The sequence below is a fragment of the Poeciliopsis prolifica genome, unplaced genomic scaffold (assembly GCF_027474105.1).
Source record: "Poeciliopsis prolifica strain line A6 unplaced genomic scaffold, Auburn_PproV2 SCAFFOLD018, whole genome shotgun sequence".
NCBI classification, from domain to species: Eukaryota; Metazoa; Chordata; class Actinopteri; order Cyprinodontiformes; family Poeciliidae; genus Poeciliopsis; species Poeciliopsis prolifica.
In genome coordinates, this window is record NW_026562393.1 from 10,375,675 (window position 1) to 10,393,519 (window position 17,845).

Consider the following 17,845-nt stretch of genomic DNA (forward strand, 5'->3'; position numbering starts at 1 on the left):
ACAAAATGTTTTTTTTTTTTTTTTACATAAATCATATCAAACTAAATATACTGTCTTCTTTATTATTATATTATTATTATTACTATTGATAAATGACATATATAAGGCAAAATAAAAGTAATATAAAATAGGATTGTCCAAAACAAAAACATTTAAACAAATAATATAAAGTAATACACTTTCTGAAATTAACTTTAAGTTCAAGAATATTATAAGTTTATTCTTGATATTGATGTTTCCTCCATTATATCATTGACTATATCTAGCTCATGAAATCCAGTCTTAGGTATATAGTAGCATATTTTTAAATGTTAATGAACTAGAAAGTATAAAATTAATACAATTAGACCAGAAGTGTTGAACTCATTTTCGTTTTGGCCAAATATAAATTATGAATGCTCTTAAAGGGCCAGAATGTATTGATAAATCCCGATCACAAACTGTTAAAATATTAATGAATATTTAAAATGTAATAATATTATTGAACATCTTTTCAGTTCCTCCAAGATTTTGCGATATTTCTTGATTTTTATCTAATAAACATCAAAGTGTTTGTGGTACTAAGTTGTAAATATTTGCACTTCAATATGACAGAAAATGTGACTTTTTATTATTTGCTGTATAGATGATAGACTATAATCTGATATCAATTAAAGTTTGAGAAAAATCTGCAATACACTCCCAAATATTAGCACAAAATTGAGGGGATTTGTTGATTTTGCCTGAATTTTTACGAGAATTCTCAAGAAACTGGAGGCATTGGTTGATATAATTTGGCAGTAAACGAATAAAAACTGCATTGATTTAATTGAAAACATGATATTTAAACAGACTTAGTGTTTAGTCTAGAATCTAGAGGGCCTCATTAAAAGCTATGGTGGGCCGGATTTGGCCCATGGACCACAAGTTTGACACATGTGATTTAGGGTGTCTTATGCTGCGTAAATGACTCTTTATGAGCGATATTGTTATGACAGGTTTAATCCTTTTGTTGATATTTTCTCTCAACTGTGTAATCTTCAGTTTTCTCATGGCTACTCCTCTTAGATTTATTGAAAGTCAAACTGTACACCAGGTACTGTATGGGAGGACCTTTTGTCTGTCTGCAGCTGAGGACATTGATGACCTGTCTGACCTCAGTAGGGAGTGAGGCTCAGGGCCAGAGCATGAATAGGCCTTTAGAAAGCGCTGGTGCGATGGGGAGGCTGCTGACTCAGGGGGCTCACAGCGCGCTGCCCCAGTCCTCAGCCGCCCGTGGACCCAGTCTGGACTCCAAACTCTACAGAGAGCATGTTAGCTTCCTAGCACACACCAAAAGAAAAAAAAAAACCTTGAGCTTCCGGGTGTGGAGAAACGAAACAGAATCAAGGCGTTTCAGATGCAGAGCGGAGTGGCGCTTAATGACGAACCCAGGTAAGACGGATTTCTCATGGCTTCCGCAGTGGGACAGCGATCCAGCTCTTTGCCCACCCTCATGCTATTGTTTGGCACCGCATGTTGGCACTTTGGAGGTGGGCGGGGGGCTTCAAATGTTCTAGATCACGTTTATTTGAAAATGGCTGTACTGAGTGCACAAGAGGCACTCACAGGTGTACAGTATTGTTCTAGTGCTTGAGCGACCCGATGACTCTGCTCTTCTAGATGGTTTGGCTTCCCAATGGGGCCACTGTTGGCTCGGCTGTCTAGATGGATCTTTGACAGAATGAAAATATCATTGGACTGTGAGAATTACCTCGGCTGGATCATTTCCTCCTGCTCACTCTGCATAGATGATCTTTGCAAAAATGTTCTAGTTTCTTATTCAGCCCAACTGTGGATTACTGCGACCAAATTTGGCCTTAACGTTTATGCCTTATTTGAAAACGTATGTATGTGTGTGTTGGGTATTTTCTAGTCAGTGGTTCAGGTTGTCTACGCTGTCATGCATGCAAGCTGGTTTGGACATCTCAGGTGTTAGTTGAGAAAATTTTTGACCTAAAAATGTTCAATGACCCAGAGATATTTTCTAGATTTGCAAGATATTACATAATATGGTAAGAATTGAAGCTGCAGAAATTTAAATTTAAACTTTCTACATTGTTTGCTTTTGTTGTAGCCTTTATTATAGGTTAAATTAATCCTCTACATGTAATTTTTCTTTCTGTTAGCAAAAAAAATAAGGATGGCCAGACGAGGGAGCAGGACCACTCTTCTGAAAGCCATTCCAGAATTGTTTTTCCAACATTCCAGTATAAGATGAGCTACAGGCGAGTGGGGAAGTGTATCATCATCAATAACAAAAACTTTGATGAAAACACAGGTATGGCACATACCTTTTTATAGTACGGTTTCCAGAATACCTCACACTCTAGTTTTCTAGTAGTTAATGTTTGGTTGGTAACGTTTTGTTACAAACAGGGATGAATGTTCGCAATGGGACGGACCGGGACGCAGGTGAGCTGTTTAAGTGCTTCAGGAGCCTGGGCTTTGAAGTCGCTGTTCATAACGACCAGACATGTGAGAAGATGGAGCAACTTCTCACACAAGGTAAGCAGCTCCTCTCCATCTCCTTTTAATGCCAAACGTTCATACTTTATTCATTTTATTTCTTGGATGACTTTTTTTTTGTCTGTTTTAGATAGAAAAATTTATGTTTAATTCTCTTGAAGTCAGTTGTTCCTATATGAAGCGTCAATAACAGTTGTGTTACACAGAGTTTGTATGAGTGCTTTCAGTTCTTGAAAATGCTTGAATTTCAGTTGGGAGTTTTCAAGGTTTGGAAATGCTCGATTTCTGCAAAATGTCCTGAGAAGTGCTTGATGTTCAAACAGTGCACTTTTGTAATGAAGTGCAATCTAGCATTTGATTAAAAGCCTAAATTTAGAAGAGATTATTTACAGTTGAAACTAGATATTTAAAGATAATAAAAATACTTTTTGTCCGCACTGTATGAAAATCCAAACTTCTCTTGTTTTAAGTCAGTTGGAATTCCCTAAATTATTTCTATTTGATAAAGTCCAGATAACTTAGTAATAATTTTTTTAGAGACTTTACTAAATTTTCTTTCTTGGAGTAAGAGAGACATTTCAAAACACAAACTTTTATGTTTTAGTTTAACTTGTCCCTAATGTAGAATGTTGAATACCATCACAAGATTGAAACTGCCTTCTTTACTTTGTTTTTATTTTATCTCCAAAATATATGGTGATAAAGAAGTTGGTAAAGTTACCCTGAAAGTCCTTGAAAAGTGTTTGAATTTTATTTTGTGAAAAGTGTATAAAGTCTTGAGATATTATTTACAGTGCAAAGTTGAAGTTTATAGTGGAAGATAATAAAAACAGACATTTCTTCAGTCTCTGAAGTTAAATCTGAACAAATTTTTTTGTAACTTTCTCAGACCAGTCAGATATGAAGAGTGTGTATAAGTGAGATATTTCAAAAACATAAAATTTTGTTACATTTTTGTTTATATCCAGTTTTGTCCTGAAAATGCAAAAACTTACCTAGAAAGGTGCTTGAATTTTACTGTGGAAAAAGTTCCTGAATCCTGGTTATAATGTTAAAGTTTACAGTTGAAGATAAAAACAGACCTTTTTTTCACTGTCTGAAGTGAAATTGGACTAAATTTATATTGTTTTATGCAGGTTACAATTGTATAATTATTCCTATTTGCTAAATACGACATAGGTTAGCGAGAAAAGGCTTTAGATTTTTTTTTTTTGCAACTTTCTCTCACCACTCAGATGTAAAAGAGACATTTCAAAACATCAAATTTTGCTACATTGTAATTGAGATGTTAAATGTTTGTAGACTTAATGTGAAACTCTGGTTATGTAGATTTTAGATTTATTTAGTGTAGATTACTAGAGAGGCCTGTGAAATTTGCTGTTTACTGGAATTAGATGAGCTAACGTTTCATTTTTTTGGTGTATTTTGTCGGTCAGCCTCAGAGGAAGACCACAGCGACAGCTCGTGTTTCGCTTGTATTTTGCTGAGTCATGGTGAAGAAGGCATGATCTACGGCACAGATGCAGCCATGCCCATCAAGACCATCACCTCGCTGTTCAGGGGGGACAGGTGCAAAAGCTTAGTCGGGAAGCCAAAACTCTTCTTCATCCAGGTACTTCCGGTTCGTACAGGTGCTTTAAATCCTTGGAAATGGTTAAATTTCCAAAAAGTGTTTGGAAAGTGCTTGATACTCAAACTGCAGTTTAGAAAGAAAGTTGTAATAAACGTTTAAGAGAAAAAACTCCTTCCTCAAAATCATATAATTAAGCATTGACGTTACATTAATACAGACTGATATGTTTAATGTAAGGAATACTTATTATTACTAATCAACCAGTTATTGAAATAAAGGGTGTCCATGCATCCTTAAGAAGTCTTGAAACATCTTAAGTTCATGCATCTAAAATTAAGGCCTTAAATTGTCTTAAATCTACAGGAAAAAGTTGGTCTTAAATAGGCCTTAAATTTTGTTGTGGATGGATTATTTAATCTCATTCATTCTGCATAGTTTCTCACAGGTTGTGGCTATTGCTAACTAGCTGCTAATATACTCTTGCTAAGTGGCTAGCTGCCGTTTTTTACATCTATCATGGGTAATTGAAAATTTATTGCCAGTTTACTGGACGATGTTTGTATTAACCACTGGCTCACTTCTGTTGCAAATCCACACAATTTATTTATTTTTCTACATTTCTGAAGTGATAAAGGTCTTAAAATCCATTACTACAGGCCTTAAAAAGTCTTAAATTTGAGTTGGTGAAACCTCCATAAACTCTGCTATATTTTAAATGTTAAAGTTATTAAAATTAGGGGTTTTTGGAGTTAAATTTGTGTTTTGTTCTGAGATTAATGAGGTTATCACTAATATTAATAAATTATCCCTTATAATAGTGAATCAAATAATGTGATCTCTGGTTAATTAGTTCTAGTTTTATTTCCAAAGTGTGGTGCTCGTTAAGGTTTGTTAATTTACCTAAAAAAATGTGTGAAAAGTCCTTCAATTATCCTTCAAATGTATGTATTTTTGTACTTTTAAAGGCTTGTCGAGGTTCTGAATTTGATGAAGGTATCCAGACAGATTCAGGTCCACCAAACGACACCATGGAGACCGATGCTAATCCAAGACATAAAATCCCTGTTGAGGCAGATTTTCTGTTTGCATACTCCACTGTGCCAGGTAAGCCATGTTTTGAGTGTCAAATCACTTAATAAATACATGTTAAAGTAAAATTTTTGGGTACTCTGCCCACCTTTTCAGCCATATTGTCCGGTGAAACTCTTCGGCATGTTAACTGTTTTCTAGGATATTACTCCTGGAGGAACCCGGGGCGCGGATCCTGGTTCGTCCAGGCACTCTGTAACGTCCTCAGCGAGTTCGGCAAGCAGCTGGAGATAATGCAGATCCTAACACGGGTCAACTACATGGTGGCCACCAGTTTCGAGTCCTGGTCGGAGGACCCGCGTTTCAGTGAGAAGAAACAGATTCCCTGTGTGGTCTCCATGCTGACCAAAGAACTTTACTTCAACTGATATCCTGCCTGTACTGTAAGACAGAGACTCACAGACTGACCAGACCGACTCGACCGGCTGTTTCAGGCGATGAGCAAGCAGTCGAAGCATTCAGGGATGATTCAGGCCCGACAGGAACCAGCGCTTTTAGAGCATGCCACTTTGTCTACGTGTCAAGTTGGGCCTGACGACAAGCACTGTGAAATCAAAAATAACACACTGAGTTCATGTGTTTACAGTAAAACCTCCTCTTCAGGCTCCCCCTTGAATTACTAGTCACATTTAAGCCGATTGTTGTCAACAGACATTGTAAATTATATATGTATTATCTACCGACCCATAAAATTAGCTGCCAGTTTTTATGGGACGGTGGAATCATATCTGAATATGTTTGTCCATTTTACAGAACGTATTTGTACAGACAAATAAATTTTTTAGCTAATTAGCCCACCTAAAGAATTACAAAAACAACTACTCTTGTGGATCTGTTTGTAGCTAACATTAGCATTAGCATGCAGTCACAAAAAGACATTTAAATACGCTTCACTAAAACATGCAAAGCATTAGTGTTTCACACATATAGTTTAAGGCTTTTATGACTAGTTAAAGCATTAATTACTCAATTAACGGTGTACATTAAGATGGATACATTCAGAACGTCGTATAAGTTAATGTTGAATGTTTCAGCTGCTCTCTAATGAGCTCTTATATACAGCAGTATTTTTCAACAGGTCATGTTTTACAGCATCATTACAATGTGTGAAAAACACTTTGACTCTTAAAAAGCTGCAGTATGTAACTTTTATTAAAAAATATATAGTTTTTACATATTTTGTGAAATTATAATTATGTTGTCACTGTAAAATTTGAGACAATCTAGTTCCTCTACTTTCTTCCAGTGCTTCCAGTACCAGCTGCAGAAATATACCACTCAGTCAGAAACAACCAATCAGAGCCAGAAGGAGGGTTTTAGCGCTGTCAATCATTCATGTCCCTTTCTCTCCCAGCTATGGCTGGTTCACCACAACACAGCTTGCCAGGAATGCTAACGCTAGTGCTCATAGCCACCAATGATGGTGGACAAGCATTTTTTTTCTGTGACTAAATTGTTTCTCTGCCATTAGTCCATTTAGCAGCAAGTATATGAGATTGATTGACAGCGTTAAGACTTTTCTTCTGGGTCTGATCTGTTGCTTTGACTGCAGTTGTATGATTGTTTTTTTAATAAATATGGAAAAAACATTTTTGCAAGGTACATACTGCGGCTTTAAGGGAAACACATACCTGACAAAGTAATGTTTACAGCCTGAATAATTTCTGCACATAATTTTATGTAGGTAAAAAATTGCAGTTTGTATTTGCTAAAGCGAATGTCAAGTTTGAACAGATCCCAGGAGATTGTCCAGAAACGCCACCCAGCAAAAATAATCCTAAACTAACTTTGACAAAAGTTAGTTTAGGATTCTAGATCTGAAAAATGGAGCAGATTATTTTCAGATGTGAATGTTTTGAAAGTTTCAGCTGTCAGATTTAGTAGCAGTCAATTAAAAAAAAAGCTTAAACTCCTCCGAAGTTGTCACAACGCTCAACAACTACAAGTTGGTAGCAACATGCTAGCATCCTCAGGTTCCTCACTGTCCCATCAGATGTCATGTTTAATCTCTTACCTACATGTGGTGGATTAGGAGGTGTGATATTTTGCTGTGTAGTGATTTTGTTCTAACTTTGAATCAAGCATGAAGCACAAACAGTTTCAAACCCAAATAAGTGAGATTTGTGTAATTAATTATCATTAACCTGATCGTTTATTTATTCAAAAGGGTCCAAAAAATCAGTTTGGGGATTTTCTATTCTTTTTTATCATTATTTTTATGGAATTACATCTAATTCTATTAAATTAAATATCATTTATTTTATTTATTATGAAATAATAGAATAATTTTGTTTTGGCAGTTTTCAGAACGAAAATGTCAATTCAGAACGACTAAGCGCTTGAACCGGACTGAGACCTGGAGGACACTTCACATCATTTTACTGTATATGAGTGTTGTACACCGTCTTCACTTACACTGTTTTGTAGTTTACAGATATTTTTAGCAAAAACAAACACTTCAAACAAAAAATCTTTGAAGCATTTGTACACTTTGAGTGTTTAAAATAAGCATCAAGAATTGATTGTTATTGGTAAAATAAATATTTCGATACATAAACATGACATTTGTTGGTTGTTAAAGTCACAGACGCAGCTATTTCTGGCTAATAACTAACCTATATTTACACAATCCACTATTCTACAATATGTACTCTTATTTTTTGCTTTATTATTACTCTTTGTGGTTGCATGTATTGGTAAAAATGATGGTGGAAGGAAATCATATGTGCTTTTATTATTCTGCTTTTCTCTTTTCCTCTGTATTTGTATTTATTTTGATATCATTAGCATAAATGCTACATGTGTGCAATCAGTGCAGTTCTTTGACCTCTGATCAGTCATTTGGTGTCAGGACTGAGCTGGAGCGAATGCTTGTTCCCCTTGTTTTGAAATGAAAACTTAAAAAAAACAACAAAAAAAACAACTTCAATAAGATGTTTGTTTAAATGCTTTCCAGTTTTTAAATGCTGTGTTCCTCAGGAATATATTTGAAAAGATTTGAATTTAAACGCATGATTTGGTCAAGTTGTTTTTGGACAATTCATTGTTTAAATAACTTGAAAACGGAGGAATGCTTCAGTAATTAAACATGAATTTATTGTGTAATGAACTTTGTGTCATTTTTTCATTACCATGATCACATTAAAGCAATCAAAAGAATCAATCAACTAGCAATCAAACATACTTTGCACATTAGTGATGAGACAAACATGTACAAAAATGTGTGTCTGTTAGATTCAGTCAGGTTTCACCTAAAGTCTTGTTTTTTTACGACTATGACAAACATAGTCATGAAAAAACAAGACATCCTGAACGTCCTTTGTTTTCTCAGTCAGATGACCTTTCTGTTTTGGTGAAATTATTTTTCAGTGACAGAGATGGAAAGAATTGACTCAGCAGGAGGTTATTCTTAAACTCATTCAGATTCTCAGAGATAAACTTTATTTAAAGGATACAATTTAGACAATAATCTTTAGAAATTAACTGAGATCAACACCGAAGAGCACAAAGATTGCAGACTGAAACTCAGTCATGACAATGGAGAATGAATCATCCTTGAAAATGAGGAAATGTTGCCTCTCCAGGAAGGAAACAGTAGCTCTGAGCAGTAAGGCAATCCAAATCCGAGGTACTTTCCTTTGTGTATTCCCTGCATGATGAAAAGAAAAGAAAAACTCTTTGGTGTGTCTGGAGTCCTTTGAGTCACTTTCTGGTAAATCCCCAAACACGTGCAAAGCCGATTCATATTTCATCTGTGGCTTTGGATGACAATATGTGTAAAGTATTTTAGACTTTACTGCAAAAGCAAAACATCTTCTGGTTGTGGGGATGCAGAGCAGAACCCGAAGCAGCATTCAGTGTCTATGCACCACAAATCTGGAAGAAACTTCCAGAATCCTGCAGCTGAAACACTGAGTGTCTTTAAATCAAGCCTTTTAGGGAACCTTTGATTGGTGATAACTGGAACATTCATCACCATAATCGATGTATTTTCACTGGGTGATTTTGATTATGGCATTTGACAAAATGATTGTTTCATAACTGATGACTGGATGATGTTTTCATGATGTCATGTTGCTGAAATGTTCTATACAAACAAACTTGATAAAACAAAATCAAGTTCATACTTGTGAAAAACCCGTTTTTTTCAATCTTATTGTTGTTGGCTCAGACGTCAAAAGTGTTACAGATGGAAGTCTTTATGACTCTACATCAAGAGTCTCAAGCTTTTTGCTTTCTCTAAAAAATAACTCAAATTGTATCAGATGTGATCGATCTGTGAACATCACCTTTCAATTCTTGTCTTATATTTCAAATGGGGTTTAGATCAGCACTTTGACTAGGCCATTCCAACACATTAAACTTTCCTGTTGACACTCTAGTTGTATGTTTAATATCATTGTCCTGCAGGAAGTCAAGTTTATTGGAAATAACTTTGACACTGCTGAAAGTAAGCATCGACTGTAAAACTTCAGAAGGTGGTTTAACCTGGACGTAAAACGTTCACCTGCTGCCCAGAAAAGGCAAAAAAATTGTTTTGGTTTTAACTCAGAAATTAAAGTTTGTACATGAAGTTGATTTAACAACAAGAGACAAGATGTCTAAGCATTGTTTTTTAAGTTCATTAATCTTAAATTGTGCGTTTTAACTTAATGAAGCAATTTAAACCAAATAATTATTTCACAAAGTGTATAATTATTTTAGTGCGGTAAGCTCGCGCTAAAATCTGGGGCTCTATTTCCCTGCCACATCCATCGCCTTCAACTTAAAAGCTGCTTCTTCGTGTTGTTTCCATGATGATGGGGTTTGAGTTTGAAAACGTTTCTCCATTGTGCCAACATGAAAATCAGTACTTTCTTCTTTGATTTCCAATTTTGATTCACTTCCTGCCAAAGAGCCCCCCCTGGTGGTTGGAGAAAAATCCACAGAAAAGCCGCACCAGGCTGCAAGCCGCACGGTTCAAAACATGGAAAGAAAAAGTTGCGGCTTGTAGTCTGAAAAATACGGTACATTCATTTGTGGTTGTAACTTGTAAAATATGAAACGTTCAAGGCTTAAACTAAATATAAATCCAGAGCAAACTGCAAACAGTGTCACGTGAGTAGCTGGAGTGTGCTTTGGTAATGAAGATTAATAGCAATGCAGATTGCTTCCCTGCTGTACGCCCTGGTGATTAATTTATTCGTTGTTTAATTTCCGGAACAAGTTGTTTAACAGCCCCTTCAAAAGCAGGACACATTAATGGAGCAGCAAACAAAATCCCCAAACTGCAACAATCTACTTTCATACACTTTATTTGATTAAAGTTGATGGGCTATTACGATCTGGAATAATTGCAAGGGCAATTTTCTTCCTTTTTAAAGTTTGAAATAAATAAAAGTGCATTTCGAAATTCATAACTCACTTAACCTTTGAGGGAGTGTACTGCAGCAGAGCAAGGATGCATGTTCCAGAATAAAACCTGATGGCTGAAGAGGAACTACAAGCCTGCACAATGCAACCTCCCCTGGTTTGGTTTTACTCAGAACGCAATGTTCAGACAATTAAACTGACAAAGACTGATGACTGCTGAGAAAATCTCTGTCTCTCATCAATAACCTGCACTGAATGCCTGATCAAAGGCAAACTTTTCACTCTGTGCTCTCTGCTTCTATTATTTTACATGTGTTAGCTATGAGCCTGCAAGCAAAAGTCTGACATCAGCGTTTGTTTTCTTCCTGACAGCTGAAAGCCATCAGTCAAACAGCAGTACAGTTTTACTGCTTTCCCCGCCTGCTTGGCTGCAAGTCTCTCCAGTCTGGAGGTGAAGGCATCTCTTTGTGTTTGCAGGTGATTTTCACTTTACACACCAAGGAGTCAAGCGGCAGAAACACACAGCCAGAGGAACCAAAGGCTGAGAGATTTGTAACAAACATTGCTGCAGAATCCACTTCACAACTCAGGAGGTTTTAAAGCAACAGATGAACCAATGTGTTGTATAATATAAATATAAATAAGGATAAAAACACACAAGCGATGAAACACCAGTAAAATAAGTAAAAATTAAGCCAGACAAAATGTATTTCCTCAAAAGAGGTTCTTGTTTTGTTCTGCCTCATCTGGAAGAGACTTAAAACCATTGTTCATAATCTGTAAGGTTTGTGACGGTGTGTTTAATGTAAGGCATGCAAGGAAGATTTAAAATCAGAGGTACTGCCTGGATAGAATAACCTCCGTTTTGTTTTCACCACTCAGAGGCTCAAAACATCCCGGTTTTGATGTTATGAAGGCATTCTTCTAGTGAAATGACTCCAAAGAGGAAACCAAATGAAGAATAAAAGGGAGAAAAAAAGGAGGGGACCAAGTATTGAACCTTGTGGCATTCCACGAAAAACAGACACAACAGTTGGATGTAAAATTATCTAATACAAAAACTTTCTTTTTGCTAGATAAGTTCACAACCAGTCCAAAATTAAACCTCTAAAGTCTTTTACAAGAGTGCTGAAATGTCCTATATAAATAAAATTTGATTGATTGATCATAGTGTCATTGAGTTTCAACAGGAATCAGTAAATAACATCTGAACCCTTAATAAAATTGATATCCCTACTCATTAATCATCAAATCTGATATTAATTATCTATTCGGGAGAAAGATGGACATTTGTTTTGATTTTTTTTAATGTGGCCCTCTGAGGGACTCTCGGGCCCTCAGAGGGCCTCTGAGGGACTCTCGGGCCCTGAGAGGCCCTCTGAGGGACTCTCGGGCCCTGAGAGGCCCTCTGAGAGACTCTCGGGCCCTGAGAGGCCCTCTGAGGGACTCTCGGGCCCTGAGAGGCCCTCTGAGGGACTCTCGGGCCCTGAGAGGCCCTCTGAGGGACTCTCGGGCCCTGAGAGGCCCTCTGAGGGACTCTCGGGCCCTGAGAGGCCCTCTGAGAAACTCTCGGGCCCTGAGAGGCCCTCTGAGGGACTCTCGGGCCCTGAGAGGCCCTCTGAGGGACTCTCGGGCCCTGAGAGGCCCTCTGAGGGACTCTCGGGCCCTGAGAGGCCCTCTGAGGGACTCTCGGGCCCTGAGAGGCCCTCTGAGGGACTCTCGGGCCCTGAGAGGCCCTCTGAGGGACTCTCGGGCCCTGACAGGCCCTCTGAGGGACTCTCAGGCCTGCAGGCGGAATCAGGGCCTGCAGGCGGAATCAGGGCCTCTCAGGCCCTCTGAGGGACTCTCAGGCCCTGAGAGGCCCTCTGAGGGACTCTCAGGCCCTGAGAGGCCCTCTGAGGGACTCAAACTCGGAAGACCGACTTTGAGGTACTTTTAGGAGTTCGAGCTGCTTGATGGTTGAGTGCTCGGTTGGCGCACTGCGTAAAGACATGCGTTGCGGTTTCCGATGGGCCTGAGTTCAAGACCTGCAGGCGGAATGGTCCGAAGCACCCTCTTTATCCAGAGTGACAGCTGGATTTCTAAAGTTAAACACGGAAGACCGACTTTGAGGTACTTTTAGGAGTTCGAGCGGCTTGATGGTTGTGCTCGGTTGGCGCACTGCGTAAAGACATGAGTTGCGGTTCTGATGGGTCTGAGTTCAAGACCTACAGGCGGAATGGTCCGAATCACCCTCTTTATCCAGAGTGACAGCTGGAGTTTTAAATTTAAACACGGAAGACCGACTTTGAGGTACTTTTAGGAGTTCGAGCGGCTTGATGGGTGAGTGCTCGGTTGGCGCACTGCGTAAAGACATGCGTTGCGGTTCCGATGGGTCCGAGTTCAAGACCCGGGTGAGGAACGGTCCGAAGCACCCTCTTTATCCAGAGTGATAGCTGGAGTTTTGAAGTTAAACACGGAAGATCGACTTTGAGGTACTTTTAGGAGTTCGAGCGGCTTGATGGGTGAGTGCTCGGTTGGTGCACTGCGTAAAGACATGCGTTGCGGTTCCGATGGGTCTGAGTTCAAGACCTGCAGGTGGAATGGTCCGAAGTACCCTCTTTATCCAGAGTAACAGCTGGAGTTTTAAAGTTAAACACGGAAGACCGACTTTGAGGTACTTTTAGGAGTTCGAGCAGTTTGAATGGTGCGTGCTCGGTTGGCGCACTGCGTAAAGACATGCGTTGCGGTTCCGATGGGTCTGAGTTCAAGACCTGCAGGCGGAATGGTCCGAAGCACCCTCTTTATCCAGAGTGATAGCTGGAGTTTTGAAGTTAAACACGGAAGACCGACATTTTCAACTACTTAATTATAAAACTCTAGAAGAAATTATCAGTCAATTAAGTTCAAGCTCCTGCTGTCTGGATGTCCTTCCCACACATTTCTTTAAGAAAGTCCTGCCTGTTATTGCTACTGATCTGATCCAAATCGTAAACTCATCGCTTACATCAGGTGTTTTCCCCAGGCTTTGAAAACAGCAGTCATCAAACCACTGTTAAAAAAGAACAACCTGGACAAATCACTATTGCAGAATTACAGGCCAATCTCAAACCTCCCATTCATCAGCAAAGTTATTGAAAAAACTGTGTGTAAACAATTAAATAGTTTCCTCATGATGACCAACTGCTTTGACACTTTCCAGTCTGGTTTTCGTGCTCACCACAGCACGGAGACTGCCCTCGTAAAAGTATTCAATGATATCCATATAAATACGGACTGTGGGAGAACCACGGTGCTGGTTCTGTTGGATCTCAGTGCAGCTTTTGACACTGTCGACCATGACATATTACTGAATCGACTTGAAAGTTGGGTTGGACTCTCTGGTTCGGTGCTCGACTGGTTTGAATCCTACATAAAGAACAGGGATTTCTTTGTTTCAATTGGAAACTTCTCATCAAAGAGGTCAAAGGTCACATGTGGGTACCCCAAGGTTCAATCCTAGGACCCCTCTTATTTAATATTATATTCTCCCACTAGCTCAGGTCATAACAGGAAATAATATTAGCTACCACAACTATGCGGATGACACACAGCTCTACATTACGATGTCACCAGGTGACTCTGAACCCATCCAATCACTGAATAAATGTTTAGAACAGATAAATGTGTGGATGTGCCAAAACTTTCTCCAGCTGAACAAAAATAAAACTGAAGTCATTATTTTTGGACCTAAAGAGGAACGATCTAGAGTCAATGCACAGCTTCAGTTATCACAACTAAAAACTAGTGATCAGGCCCGAAACCTGGGAGTAGTGATGGACTCGGACTTGAACCTCCAGAGCCACATAAAGACAGTAACAAAATCGGCCTTCTATCACCTGAAGAACATCTCCAGGATTAGAGGACTAATGTCTCAGCCAGATCTAGAGAAACTCATTCATGCGTTTGTCTTTAGTCGCATTGATTATTGCAACAGCATCTTCACAGGCCTGTCCAACAAATCAATCAAACAGCTGCAACTGATCCAGAATGCTGCTGCTCGCGTTCTCACTAGAACCAGGAAGATAGATCACATAACACCAGTTTTAAAGTCCCTCCACTGGCTCCCTGTAGCTCAAAGAATAGATTTTAAAATACTGTTGTTAATTTACAAATCACTGAATGGTTTAGCACCACAATACATCAAAGATCTGCTGTTCTTGTATCAACCTTCCAGACCTCTCAGGTCTTCTGGTTCTGGTCTGCTCTGCATCCCCAGAACCAGAACCAAGAGAGGAGAAGCAGCTTTCAGCATCTATGCACCAAAACTTTGGAACAAACTTCCAGAAAACTGTAAAACAGCGGAAACCATGACTTCCTTCAAATCTCAAGTAAAAACGCACCTGTTTAGAGTTGCATTTGAAATGTAATATGTATGGATTTGATTTTGTGGATATGTATGTAATTTTTTTTTTTTTTTTTTTTTTTTTTTTTTTTTTTTTTTTTTTCCTGTTGTGGGCAACGGGGCCCGGCGAATACCCGTGGTTAAACGGACGGCGGAGTCCGGCGGTAACAGGCGCTTAAATTCCATGTCAAAGGGAAGGGGGAAGAAAGGGAAAGAAGAGGGAAAGTGGAAAAAGGGGAAAAAAAAGGGAGGAGAAAAAAAAAAAAAAAAAAAGAAAAAAAAACCTTGGTATTTTATTCTATGTTGCATGCCTTCGTGTTTTGTGTTTATGATGTAAAGCACTTTGAAATGCCTTGTAGCTGAAATGTGCTATACAAATAAAATTTGATTGATTGATTGATTGATTGATTTGAGGTACTTTTAGGAGTTCGAGCAGTTTGATTGGTGAGTGCTCGGTTGGCGCACTGCGTAAAGACATGCGTTGTGGTTCCGATGGGTCTGAGTTCAAGACCTTCAGGCGGAATGGTCTGAAGCACCCTCTTTATCCAGAGTGACAGCTGGAGTTTTAAAGTTAAACACGGAAGACCGACTTTGAGGTACTTTTAGGAGTTCGAGCGGCTTGATGTGTGAGTGCTCGGTTGGCGCACTGCGTAAAGACATGCGTTGCGGTTCCGATGGGTCTGACTTCAAGACCCGGGTGCGGAACGGATGGAAGCACCCTCTTTATCCAGAGTGACAGCTGGAGTTTTGAAGTTAAACACGGAAGATCGACTTTGACGTACTTTTAGGAGTTCGAGCGGTTTGATGGGTGAGTGCTCGGTTGGCGCACTGCGTAAAGACATGCGTTGCGGTTTCGATGGGTCTGAGTTCAAGACCTTCAGGCGGAATGGTCTGAAGCACCCTCTTTATCCAGAGTGACAGCTGGAGTTTTAACGTTAAACACGAAGAAGACCGACTTTGAGGAACTTTTAGGAGTTCGAGCGGCTTGATGGGTGAGTGCTCGGTTGGCGCACTGCGTAAAGACATGCGTTGCGGTTCCGATGGGTCTGAGTTCAAGACCTGCAGGCGGAATTGTCCAAAGCACCCTGTTTATCCAGAGTGACAGCTGGAGTTTTAAAGTTAAACACGGAAGACCGACTTTGAGGTACTTTTAGGAGTTCGAGCGTCTTGATGGGTGAGTGCTCGGTTGGCGCACTGCGTAAAGACATGCGTTGTGGTTCCGATGGGTCCGAGTTCAAGACCCGGGTGAGGAACGGTCCGAAGCACCCTCTTTATCCAGAGTGATAGCTGGAGTTTTGAAGTTAAACACGGAAGATCGACTTTGAGGTACTTTTAGGAGTTCGAGCGGCTTGATGGGTGAGTGCTCGGTTGGTGCACTGCGTAAGACATGCGTTGCGGTTCCGATGGGTCTGAGTTCAAGACCTGCAGGCGGAATGGTCCAAAGCACCCTCTTTATCCAGAGTGATAGCTGGAATTTTGAAGTTAAACACGGAAGACCGACTTTGAGGTACTTTTAGGAGTTCGAGCAGTTTGATTGGTGAGTGCTCAGTTGGCGCACTGCGTAAAGACATGCGTTGTGGTTCCGATGGGTCTGAGTTCAAGACCTTCAGGCGGAATGGTCTGAAGCACCCTCTTTATCCAGAGTGATAGCTGGAGTTTTAAAGTTAAACACGGAAGACCGACTTTGAGGTACTTTTAGGAGTTCGAGCGGCTTGATGTGTGAGTGCTCGGTTGGTGCACTGCGTAAAGACATGTGTTGCGGTTCCGATGGGTCTGACTTCAAGACCCGGGTGCGGAACGGACGGAAGCACCCTCTTTATCCAGAGTGACAGCTGGAGTTTTGAAGTTAAACACGGAAGATCGACTTTGACGTACTTTTAGGAGTTCGAGCGGTTTGATGGGTGAGTGCTCGGTTGGCGCACTGCGTAAGACATGCGTTGCGGTTTCGATGGGTCTGAGTTCAAGACCTTCAGGCGGAATGGTCTGAAGCACCCTCTTTATCCAGAGTGACAGCTGGAGTTTTAAAGTTAAACACGGAAGACCGACTTTGAGGAACTTTTAGGAGTTCGAGCGGCTTGATGGGTGAGTGCTCGGTTGGTGCACTGCGTAAAGACATGCGTTGCGGTTCCGATGGGTCTGAGTTCAAGACCTGCAGGCGGAATTGTCCAAAGCACCCTCTTTATCCAGAGTGACAGCTGGAGTTTTAAAGTTAAAACGGAAGACCGACTTTGAGGTACTTTTAGGAGTTCGAGCGTCTTGATGGGTGAGTGCTCGGTTGGCGCACTGCGTAAAGACATGCGTTGCGGTTCCGATGGGTCCGAGTTCAAGACCCGGGGAGGAACGGTCCGAAGCACCCTTTTATCCAGAGTGATAGCTGGAGTTTTGAAGTTAAACACAGAAGATCGACTTTGAGGTACTTTTAGGAGTTCGAGCGGCTTGATGGGTGAGTGCTCGGTTGGCGCACTGCGTAAAGACATGCGTTGCGGTTCCGATGGGCCTGAGTTCAGGACCTGCAGGCGGGATGGTCCGAAGCACCCTCTTTATCCAGAGTGATAGCTGGAGTTTTGAAGTTAAACACGGAAGACCGACTTTGAGGTACTTTTAGGAGTCGAGCAGTTTGATTGGTGCGTGCTCGGTTGGCGCACTGCGTAAAGACATGCGTTGCGGTTCCGATGGGTCTGAGTTCAAGACCTGCAGGCGGAATGGTCCGAAGCACCCTCTTTATCCAGAGTGATAGCTGGAGTTTTGAAGTTAAACACGGAAGACCGACTTTGAGGTACTTTTAGGAGTTCGAGCGGCTTGATGGTTGAGTGCTCGGTTGGCGCACTGCGTAAAGACATGCGTTGCGGTTCCGATGGGTCCGAGTTCAAGACCCGGGTGAGGAACGGTCCGAAGCACCCTCTTTATCCAGAGTGATAGCTGGAGTTTTGAAGTTAAACACGGAAGATCGACTTTGAGGTACTTTTAGGAGTTCGAGCGGC

At 40.3% G+C, this 17,845-nt stretch overlaps 1 protein-coding gene across 1 annotated transcript; it reads left to right on the forward strand.

Annotated features, from left to right (window-relative positions):
• The first annotated feature begins 210 nt into the window (after positions 1-210).
• Positions 211-8,258, forward strand: LOC129368293 (caspase-7-like). Its single transcript, XM_055043215.1, is given in 7 exon segments — positions 211-1,313; positions 1,316-1,413; positions 2,148-2,299; positions 2,398-2,526; positions 3,924-4,099; positions 5,026-5,164; positions 5,291-8,258. Coding segments are annotated over 7 exon segments (1,152 nt in total). The 5' UTR covers positions 211-1,082; the 3' UTR covers positions 5,518-8,258.
• The last annotated feature ends 9,587 nt before the right edge of the window (positions 8,259-17,845 follow it).